The sequence below is a fragment of the Dipodomys spectabilis genome, unplaced genomic scaffold (genome assembly GCF_019054845.1).
Source record: "Dipodomys spectabilis isolate Male_0828 unplaced genomic scaffold, ASM1905484v1 ptg000783l, whole genome shotgun sequence".
NCBI lineage: Eukaryota > Metazoa > Chordata > Mammalia > Rodentia > Heteromyidae > Dipodomys > Dipodomys spectabilis.
Window position 1 is genome coordinate 2,051,665 of NW_024871460.1, and position 10,550 is coordinate 2,062,214.

General features: G+C 51.0%; 1 protein-coding gene and 1 long non-coding RNA gene across 2 annotated transcripts; one reads left to right on the forward strand and one right to left on the reverse strand.

Annotated features, from left to right (window-relative positions):
• Window positions 1–2,257: 2,257 nt before the first annotated feature.
• Trib1 (tribbles pseudokinase 1) lies at window positions 2,258–9,994 on the reverse strand. The gene is made up of 3 exons (XM_042673074.1): window positions 9,471–9,994; window positions 7,329–7,621; window positions 2,258–4,628 (listed from the first exon to the last, which is right to left on the reverse strand). The coding sequence occupies exons 1-3, from the start codon at window positions 9,831–9,833 to the stop codon at window positions 4,163–4,165; spliced, it is 1,122 nt and encodes a 373-aa protein (XP_042529008.1). The 5' UTR covers window positions 9,834–9,994; the 3' UTR covers window positions 2,258–4,162.
• On the forward strand, window positions 5,313–7,383 carry LOC122102386. The gene is made up of 3 exons (XR_006146488.1): window positions 5,313–6,053; window positions 6,192–6,478; window positions 7,299–7,383. It is a non-coding gene; the product is annotated as an uncharacterized LOC122102386 (long non-coding RNA).
• Window positions 9,995–10,550: the final 556 nt, after the last annotated feature.

Below are 10,550 nucleotides of genomic sequence, written 5' to 3' on the forward strand. Positions count from 1 at the left end.
AAAACATTCATGGAGCTGAAAACAGTATTTGTCCTTACCATTGTCATTCTTACCAGAAGACATAGTCTTAAGATCTGAGTTCATATCCCAGCACTGAGCTGCTTTCTTCTGAGTGGCTATCTAAAGGCATATGAGTCTTAGTTCCAAATAGTTAACTAGCTTACTCCTCTGTGGCATATATAAAAGAAGAGAAACTTCTAGAAACTGTGACATTAAGAAAAAGTGATATGAAAGAAGTAAAACTCCCAGAATGTGTACCACAGAGACGTAACTTGATGATTTACTCAAATGGCAAACACATCAAGATCACAGAAAGAAATCAAGGCAGTCAGCAGCCCACGGCCACCTTCTATCATCCAGTCAGTTACCATCACCCCACATTTGTGCCAATTCTAGAAGAGATTAAATTTATGAATTTGTCACATGTCATCCCAGCCTTCCTGACCCATATTCCTCTCCATTTAGTACATGTAACAACAGTACAAAGGGGTGTTGTAACCTTAATTGCTTGCAAAGTGTTTTGAAATCCTTAGTTTGAAAGCTTGGGGGGAGGGGGAGGGCTGAGAGTATGGTTGGGTGGTAGAGTTCTTGCCTGGCATGCACAAGGTTCTATCCCCAGAAGTGGGAGGGAGGAAGGACTGGCCTGGGGAAGCAGGGAGAGCTCAAGTTTGCAGAAATTCAAAATATTTGCACTATACATTATGTACGTGTGCACACATACACACATATGCATGCCCAAGGAATTGTGTCCAGAGCAGATGGGGAGACTGAGGCATGGAGGCACCATAGGTTATAATGTTTAAGTTCCGGTTCATAAGAGTGCGGCCAGCCCTGACCCTTCCAGTTTCCAAGTTCCTCTGACATCTGGCCATTCCTCATGGCTTCAGATGTACCTTTCCATTTCATATCAGTTCCAAGTCACTGGCCCAATCGTACTAGTTTCAGTGGCATGGGTGGCTGCTGGGGACAGGAGATGGGGGGAGCTTCTTCCAGCCTCAGGGCTAGAAAGGACAGTTGTGTCACCTGTGACCTGCACCTCTTTGTGTAGGGCCAGGGCTGTTGAGGTAGGTCTTAGGACAGTTTTACTGTTTGGTTAAGTCTATGCTGTGAGCTGGGTACGGTGGTACACACCTATAATCTAAACCCTAGAGGTTAAAGCAGGAGGATCACCAGTGCATGGCAGTTTGAACTAGGCAGCACAATCTTATGTCAAAAAAAAAAGAAGTAAAGATATTTAAAAATACACTCCACGCCAGGTGCCAGTGGCTCACACCTGTAATTCTAACTACTCAGGAAGCTGAGATCTGAAGTTTGCAGTTCCAAACCAGTCTAGACAAGTAAGTCTGTGAGACTGATCTCTGATTAATTATGAAAAGGCTGGAAGTGGAGTTATGGCTCAAGTGGTAGAGTGGTGGCCTTGAGCAAAAAAGCTCAGAGACAGCACCTGAGTTTAAGCCCCAGGGCCAGCAAAAATAAAGTAAAATATAGTGTATGTGTGTGTATGTGTATGAATTTTCCCATGTACTCCATGGTGGTTCTAGGAAATGGCAGGAAAGGCCGGTGGAGTTCCTGGAGCACTGCTGTTGGCCTTCCCAGACCTCACCGGTGGATTCAGTGTATGAAATTCACTGGACTACATACTTACACGTGGGTTTTCCCTATATACTTTTGTTGCACTCTACAATGTATTTGAAAAACAAATCCATCAGGACACTGGCTTGCTTTGTTTAGATAAGATTCTGAATAGTGAAGCTATAGATGTAATTAAATCAAAAATCCTTTCTCTACCTTTGTGATTGAAATCAATTTTCTTCTTTGCATTTCCAGTTTTACTCATTGAACGAGTGGGGACTAGCTCCATTATTCACCGGCTCAAAGTAGGGGATGTTTCTCAACAGGTCCCAATACATCTTCAGAAACCTATGTGACCCTCCACAAAAATGACCAAGTTCTGTTGGAGACTTGGAACATTAAAATCTTTGGTCAAATTCTTCCAAATAGGACTAAAAGCCAGAGGAATTCTTCCAGCTCGAGGACACTTCCCTAAGCTCCCACCAACCTGGTTTCAACGAATCCAACGAATCCCACTCATCAAAGTGAATCTGAATTGACCAAAAAAAAAAGCAATCCAGAAAAGGCTGTCCTTAGTAGTCATGTCTACCTCCTGTCTCTCAGGAGGCTCAAAATTCTGGAGTCTGTTTGGGGGAACAGCAAAAGGCAAAGGCCGATTGCCTTCCAAGGAAACTCGTAACACCACTTTACGAAACCAGATTTATTAAAATTTCTCTAAAGTCAGCAACAGCCATCTCACTGGTCACACACATACAGAAAGGATCTAGTGTTTCTAGCGGTCCTGGCAGAAGTCCCTGCCAGCTCAGAGTCCTCAGTTGGATAATGTATCCACAGATACAAAAGTCAAGCAACCACAGGGCCTCCATGCGACAGAGGCCCAGCCTCCCTCCTCCAAGTCCCATGATTCCGTCAAGATAATATTGCCGACGATCGTTCACATTTCACGTGGTTCCAGACATGCAGGCTATTCAGACACAATACACACAGACGACACCACAAGCCTCAGTCACACAACAAAAACATTCAGACATCTGTATAAAAGGTAAAATAACTGTACAAAGTACACAGTACGTGAGGTATACACAGCATTCTCACAATGCATGTTAGTAGTTTGCCTTGGGATAGCCCTTGAAGAAACCTGCCTGGTTTTGTGCCATTTCTCAAAATACAGTATGTTTTCTCTACCCGCTTAACCATCTGATGCCAGCCCTGGGCCAGACAGCAACTGAGATAGGTTTTGTGTTTTGTTTTGCATCAGTACTTGTGTTTTTAAAGCAATTTGCAGTTTCTTCTGAGAAGTTTTACTTTTCGGGGGAGTGAATTTACCTCTGGAGACATTCAAGCAGAAGCTGAAAAGGAAATTTCTGCCCAGGTGGTGGCAGCAACAACAACAACAAAAAAGTGAGGATGGGATTTTTGACGTTTCTTCGGACTTAAATAAAACCGCAGCTCCTGTCACTCCGGCAACTGGCAAGGTGGATGCATTCACAAACCACACCGCATGTGAAATTCCAAAAACCCATCATGCAAAAAGCGGAAGCCCCAGGTAAAATGCCAGGGGCAGACCAGTATCTCGGGGGAGGGGTGGAGAGGGCTGTTCCTGGATCATTCGAGAAGTTAGTCTGAACATCCCTTAAGACTCCAAAATCCACTTTCATCCAAATACAAAGATGTTTAACATTTGCTCCTATGAGAGCCAGGCTAGGGAGTTGGCTTATCTTTCTCCTTCTGGACAAAATGTTCCACCCTGAGATATTCTTGGGGAAAAGAAGTAAAGGATAAAATGGTAGCATACTGGAGAAGAACCTAAAAAAGCAACTGTTTTCAAGTGATCAAATTATGTTAAAACCAAAACAAATGAAAACTTCAGTCTCTGTGCTTAGAGTTCTGAGATAGCTCCATGTGAATCTTTTCCATGGTGAGCTGAGGAGGGGAGGGGTCAAGTTTTCAAGGTCAGAAGAAAGGCATTATTGCATATGAGGTCTTGGCAGAATCTGGAGAAGAGTCTGAGTATGGGGTTCAGGGTTCAGGCAGGCTCTTAAGCTCTTAACAGAGCAGTCATTGGAGCAATAATGAGTGTTAGAGCAACCCCCCCCCCAAAACAAAAGAACTCCTGATCAGAGAAACTATGGTAGCCAAGTCCAGCTACCAAAGACAAGTTCAAAGATGGCAGCAGGTTAATTGACCCAAATTATTTGTCATCCTGTTAAAAATGGGGTTACTGCCACCTCCCCCCCGAAAAAAATTCCATGATTTACTTCCTTTCCCATTCAAATGTTTGCACTCCGAACACTTGACCACTGGTGCAGGATGCTCTTCATACAGAGATCCAGCATCCTCAAGTCCGCCAGAGCAGCCAGTGGTGGTTCTGTACAAAGAGCCAGTTTCCAGGGCAGCAGATCTGTTCCCATTACTCAAGTTACTCGTCCCAAACAGCAACAAGGGGAGCCACATTGAGTTCTACGGTGACAATCTCAGTGCAGTCCCCAAGATGGTGGTGGCACCACCATGCCAGAGGGGCTGTCCATCTTCAGCAATGGAAATGCCATGTGTGAGAATTGAGGTTTCTGAGGTTTGCTGGGAGGGAGGATCAACAGAAGAAGGAACTAATGTCACTGTCCTCCTGGTACTCTGGGACAATCTGGTCTGAAATTCCTATCTCTGAGTCAATGTACCCTTGTTCCAAGACAGACTGGAACCAGGGATGGAGCAGGATTTCAGGGGCGGTAAGTCTCTCGGAGGGCTCTCTTCTCAGGAGGCTGCGGATGAGGCACCTGGCTTTGGGGGAAATGTGCTCAGGAATGCAGAACTGTCCACGTCGAATTTTGGAGAAAAGAGCACTAGGGTCTGAGTCATGGAAGGGATATCGTCCCACCAAAAGGGTATAGAGCATCACCCCTAGACTCCAAACGTCCGCTGCCTTTCCAGAGTAAGTCCCCGTGGTATTAAGGATCTCGGGGCTCACATAGGCTGGGCAGCCATGCTTATCGGACAAAGCATCATCTTCACCCTTGATGATATGTGTGTCTTCCAGACTTTCCAGTCTGAGCTGGGTTCTGTGGGAGAGAAGAACCAAGTGATTACTCCCAAGTCAGCTGCTATGAAATACCACGGCCTGCCCAGTAACAGTGCCCACAAGCACAAAAACAAAGGCCCCAGGAAATGTCATTGACCCTCTTCATCCAGAAAGCACTGGGCCTGTAAGCACCCTGAACTGGAGTTTTTACAAACCAACACAAACTGCAATCAATGTTTGAAAAGCACCTGAGACAGTGCCTGGGGGTGGGGAGGTATGATACAAAGTCCCAAATAGCATTCGTGATGCTAGAACTTGTGAGAGATACCCTAATAGGGCTTACACAATTGACAAAGTTCACATTGCAGAACTGAGAGACTGTCTTGGGAATGCTGACATTTTCAACTTGAGTTACCGGGGAAGAGCAGACGACCCTCCTTCCACAGGGAGAGCCCGCGTGGCCCACAAGCCCATCACCTCTCCCATCATGACCAATGACGACGGCTAGAGTTACTTGAACCCCCCATTCTGCATTAAAGAACTTGACCCCAATTTCACTGTTATAACACACAGCTTGCTAGAGCATAATATATTTCTCTCTATATATACACACACAATACATATACTATGTTTATGTAGATATAATAAACTATCCACCCAAGCCCCAGATGTTGATAACCAAGGCAAGAAGTTGAAAAGGATGCTCATTACATGTACTGAGGATTTAAAATGCAAAGAAACCTTAGCCTGAGCAGAGAAATGATGTGAACAAATGAATGTGGCTGATGGATTTAAGGGACACAGGTCCCCTAAAAATGAACACCTACACTGGCACACCCAACATCTAGGCTGGCAAATCAGTGCATACACGTATTTATTTTCTCTGTGGGTTTCTGTTCAGGTAAGCAGTCTGGATAAAGCTTTGGTCACAGGCTGTCTTGTCAAGTTCCTGGTGCTTCCTTATTTAGAACCAGCCATCCAAGTGTCCTGGGTTCCCCCAAAGGCCAAAGGGAATGCCTAATGTCCAATGGGTGGGGGCTGCCTTTCTCTGCCCCTGGGAAACAGTTCAGTTCCTTCCTGTAAGTCATCTGTTGTGAAGTTAAATGCAAACACTCGGAACTGGCTGATGGATCAATTCATTTTCCTCTCAAAGGTCTGGCGTGTGGTTTTTTTTTGGTGTTTTTTTCCCCCTTCTGCCTTCCTGTTCCCTGGAGTGTAGTATACATGTGCTAACTTTGGTATGTCCTCAGCGTGACCTCCTGGTCGTTATGTAAAATACCCATTGGTTCTGTAAACGGAAAATATGACTCAACCGGCACTGTCGGCCCCTGATTGGCTGCTAGAGTACTAAAACCCTGCACCTGTGCTGGTTACCCGAATAGCGTCAGCCTGCCATTGCTTAACCCCCGGGTTGCCAAATCTGTGCCCATGACATTGGCCTGTGCAATGCAGATTTCAAAAGCTGGTAAGGAGGTGTGTAAAGGCATGTTTCAGAAAAATGCATACCAGTACTGAAGCAGCAGGTTCCAGGAATTGGCTACTTCATTTCAAACTGTTTGCTTTTATGAGCTAATCAGTATGTTTCAATACTTTGTTTTGCAAGGTCAGATACAAAGTCATACTTGAAGGCAATTCAACTCTACACTTTTCAGTGTGTTCTGGAGTTTTAAAGGGGGGGAATATACAAATAGGACTAGCCTTATGTGACTCCTCTGGGCTCCACAATTCTACAGGATTAATATTGCTCCTCATCTTTCCACAAGAGATGTGGGTCCGCCTCTCCTGACTGGTCTCTCTTATTCAGCTTCCTGAATTGCCTTGTCTGAAACTTCCACTTCAAATCTCAGGTCTCATTCATTCTCTTATCAAGCTCATCTTGTCCTTTATGAGGTAAGCCAAGATCTATATTTAGCAGCCCATTCTACCCAACTTCCATTTACTATTCCATGAGGCTATTTTCTGAAAATGCACCAAATGAGGTGTGTAAAACAAAACAAAAAAAGTAGCAAAAGCTGAGCAGTGGTGGCTCACACCTGTAATCCTAGCTATTCAGAAGGCTGAGACCTGAGGATCAAGGCTCAAAGCCAGTCTTGGGCAGGAAAATCTGTGAGGCTCTTATCTCCAATAAACCACTCGAAAGCCAGAAGTGGAGCTGTAGCTCCAGTGGTAGAGTGCTAGCACTGAACAAAGAAACTCACGAACAGCATGTAGGCCTTGAGTGCAAGCCCAGAACTGGGGCACGCATGCACACATGCATGCGTGGGGACATACCTGCACACACAACATCCCCAGATAATATGAAGGAAAATACAAGGGACCTGGCTTGAAATGGAACAGGGATGTAGCATGAGGGAGGTGGCTGGAATTCAGCAAACACCACGGGCTAGCTAGTTCCACCATACCCTCCAAAGTATGGAGAAAAAAACCTGGTGTAGGTAAGGAACTGACAACTCATTAACAGCAACGAACGGCAGGTGAACACCCAACCCTCAGAAGACTGGTATTTCTGACAAGGAGGGGAAATATGAAGTGAGGAGAGCATCTAATCGACACCTGACATCTATAGAGAAGCCCACGATCCCTCGGCGCCATCCAGACAGGCTGTCACTTTTCAGGATTGCTAAAAACACTATCTAAGAACAACTGAACCCTTGGGGTTTGCGTGGCACCTAACTACACAACCTGTACCTTCATTTTTTGGTTCCAAAAGGCCACAGGAGGAGCTGTGGCTGCCGCTCACCTCTCCTCCGTGGAGAAGACGAATTTTCTAAGCTTCAGATCCCCCAGCACGATGGCAGACTGGTGGCAGTGGGCCACGGCCGAAACGATCTGCCTAAAGAGCCGGGCGGCCTCCTCTTCCCTGAGCCTCTTCCGGGTCCGCACATACGAGTGCATGTCCCCAAAGTCCTTCTCAAAGAACACGTAGGCCTTCGTGTCCCCGAGGATCACTTCCACGATGCCAGTAATGTTTCTGTGAGAGGGCAGCTGGATGTAAGGCCGGATTTTGTCCTGGTAGTGTTTAATGGGAAACACCTGCAGAGAGACAGTGGGTCATTTTGGGGATGGATTAAAAACAGAAACAATCGCAGAGACTGCTTCCCCAAAACCCTTTTGGAAGTAAGCTGTAGTTGTCAAGTTTGGGGCTTTGGATGACCATAAACCCTATTCATTTATTCCCTTCTCTCTTCCTCCCCCCCCACCCTCCCCCCCTCCCCCCAGCTTCACACTCCTGGAGACTAAGCCCCAGCTCTCTGGCTCAGGTCATTCCTTGTGACAGATAATGCATTTGTGGTCAAGACTGAAAAGCAGTCTCTGGCATCCATGTGCCTTCTGCAGACCCAAAGGGTTCAGCCCAGAAAGGATGAAGAATGCGGTGACTGTGTGGCCACCAAGAGGAAGCAAGGCCACAAACATGCAGAGCTGTCATTAGTCAGAAGGAAAGGAAGAGATGACTTGGAAGGAGACTGTGACATCGCAGCCTTAAGCAACAAGCCTACAGTTGTGTGACTCAGGTGTAAGCAGCCAGGCCAAGGTTACATTCTCACACCAGGGGATGGGCTCCTTGTCAATGGTCTTTTTTCTTTTTCTTTTTTCCATTTGTTTGCTTATTCCCCTGCCCCCTCCTCAGCCCAGCCCAGCTGCACCACAGGTCCTCTAAGAAGCTGGCTGGCCTCTTTTAAGGGCCTTTTGTTCGGTCTGATTACTCATATCCTAGACTCAACTGGAAACGGTGACACACGGGCTGTCACCATCTGGATTCAGCTATTATCTGCTCGGAGGAACTGGAAGGGGTTGCACAATGGCCAGACCCACCCCACCTCTGAGGTGGATGGTCTGCCATCAACCGGAAAAAGTCTCGTCCAGTTCTCTTCCACCCTCCTCCCCACCCACCGCGATGATGATTCAAAAAAAAGCGTGTCCCGCGTTGTTTTCACTTGTCGTGGTAAAAAAAAAAAAAAGTAAATAAATACAGAACTATTTATTTCGCCTTCAAACTGGTCTTGATCGCGCGTTGGAAATTTCGTGAAAGTGGACAGTAGGTGGCAGCAACAAGCTGGGGGGGGGTGATTGGAGTCGGGGTGGGGGGGGTCAGGTGAGCGGCAGGAAACCCAGGAGCAACTTAAACCTGGAGGTGGGGAGCGGATGAAAAACAAAAAGCACACACACAGGCTGAGCAGGGGGTTCCGGGGCGTGCCGCGGGGCGGGTGCGCGGCTCCCCTAGAGCCACTCCGCGGGCGGCAGGAGCGCCCCACGGAGCCTTCTCGCGGGGTGGGAACGCTTACGTATCGCTCAATGGAAATCGCTGGCTGGGAACAAATAAAGTGAATGGAAAGCGTGCGTTCTGGGCTCGGGTGAGCTTTCCGACACTTCTGCTCCGGCCCAGAGCCGCTGTCCCGGGAGGAAGAGCGCCCCCCGTGTCGTCCCCCGACCCCCCGCCCGGCTCCGTGGGTCTCCGCGGGGCTTCAAGGCCGAGCCGGTGGCACCGCGGCGCCCGGCGCTCCGGCGGAGCTGCCAGCTGCTCCCAGCCCCGCGGCGGCGCCCACTGCAGGGCGTCCTCCTCCCCCACCCCACCCCAGGACGGGGAGGGGGGGTAGGCGGGGGGGGGAGGAGAGGAGGGCGATGGCATGGCCCTGGAATCCGCTGCAACTCCACCGCTTCTAGGGAACGCCACGCGCCGGCCGCGCCAAGCGCCCGGGCAAGGAAGGTGGAGAGCAAGCGCTGGACCCCGCACGGTCCTCGAGCCCCCCCCCAGCCACTCGCGGGAAACCCCTGGATCTCCAAAAAGCAGAACCTTCACTCGGCCCAAACCCAGCCGCCGCGATCGGACCCGGGTCCCCCAACCCCGGGCGCCCCGACGGGTGCCGGTCCCAGGGACACCCACCTTGCAGCGCAGTTCGCGGCCGGTGTGGATGCACAGAGCCCGGGACACATGCTCGCGCTCGGCCAGGGGCAGCAGCAGGTAGTCGGCGATGCGGCTGGGCCCGGGTACGCCGCCGCCGCCGCCGCCGGCCCCCGGGGCGGCGGGCAGGGGCTGCGGGCTGCAGGGAGAGCCGGGGGGGCTGAGGTAGTCTGCGGGGCTCGAACAGTCGGAGGAGAGGCGCGGGCACTTGGCGGCCACGGCGGTCGCGTCGTCCGCGTCCAGCAAGCGTTTGGCCGGGGCGCCCCGGGCGGCCGGGAACAGCAGAGCCGGACCTCGGGGCTGCGGGACGCCGCTCACGGCGGAGCGCACAGGACCGACCCGCATCGCGACCCCGACCCGGGCGGCCCCGGCTGGGTAGAGCCCCGGATCCGCACCAGAAGGTCCCGGGGGCTTCCAGACGGCGGGATGGAGTTAGCAGCGCCGGCTGGGGCTCGGCGACGCGGGAGCCTCGGGTCGGAGCCGGGGTTGCAGGCGCGCAGCGCGGGTCGCGCTTCCAGGTTCGCCGGCGGCGGGTGAGGAGCCCCGCGGGCGCTCGCTGGGGAGCCTCGCGGAGGACGCGGAGCGGCGGCCGAGGCTGCGGACCGTGGCGGAGGCGGCGGCGGCCGCGTTGCCCGGGGTGGCCCTGAGCCCCGAGGCCCCCGAGCGGATGCGCTTCCCAAAGCGATGAAGTCTGGGAGCCAAAGCCCGAGCAACTTTTCGGGCGGCGCTGGGATCCGGCGCGCTCCCGAGCTGCCGGCGTGAGAGCGGGCGGGCGCGAGGGGCCGAGTGTGAGAGCCGGTGTGCGCCGCACTGATCCCGGCCGTGCACTCCTCCTTCTCCTTTTCCTCCACCTCCTCCGCCTCCCGGTGACTCACGCTGTATACACACACACACACACTCACACACACTCACAGGCTGGGCTGTGTAAACAGTTGGGAAGCCGGGTTGTGCAATGAGGTGGCTGCGACGACTCCGGCCGCGCCGCCCGGCTCGCAGGCACCGAAGCGCAGGGAGGAGACTGAGGGGCGGGAGGGGGGGGGGGAGGACAAGGGAGGGGAGGGG

Coding starts and splice junctions, on each gene's coding strand:
- Trib1 (XM_042673074.1), bottom strand. CDS start 9,833: ATGCGGGTCGGTCCTGTGCGCTCCGCCGTGAGCGGCGTCCCGCAGCCC. Junction 7,622..9,470: donor GCCGCGAACTGCGCTGCAAG/GTGGGTGTCCCT, acceptor GTCTCTCTGCAG/GTGTTTCCCATTAAACACTA. Junction 4,629..7,328: donor GTCTTCTCCACGGAGGAGAG/GTGAGCGGCAGC, acceptor TCTCTCCCACAG/AACCCAGCTCAGACTGGAAA.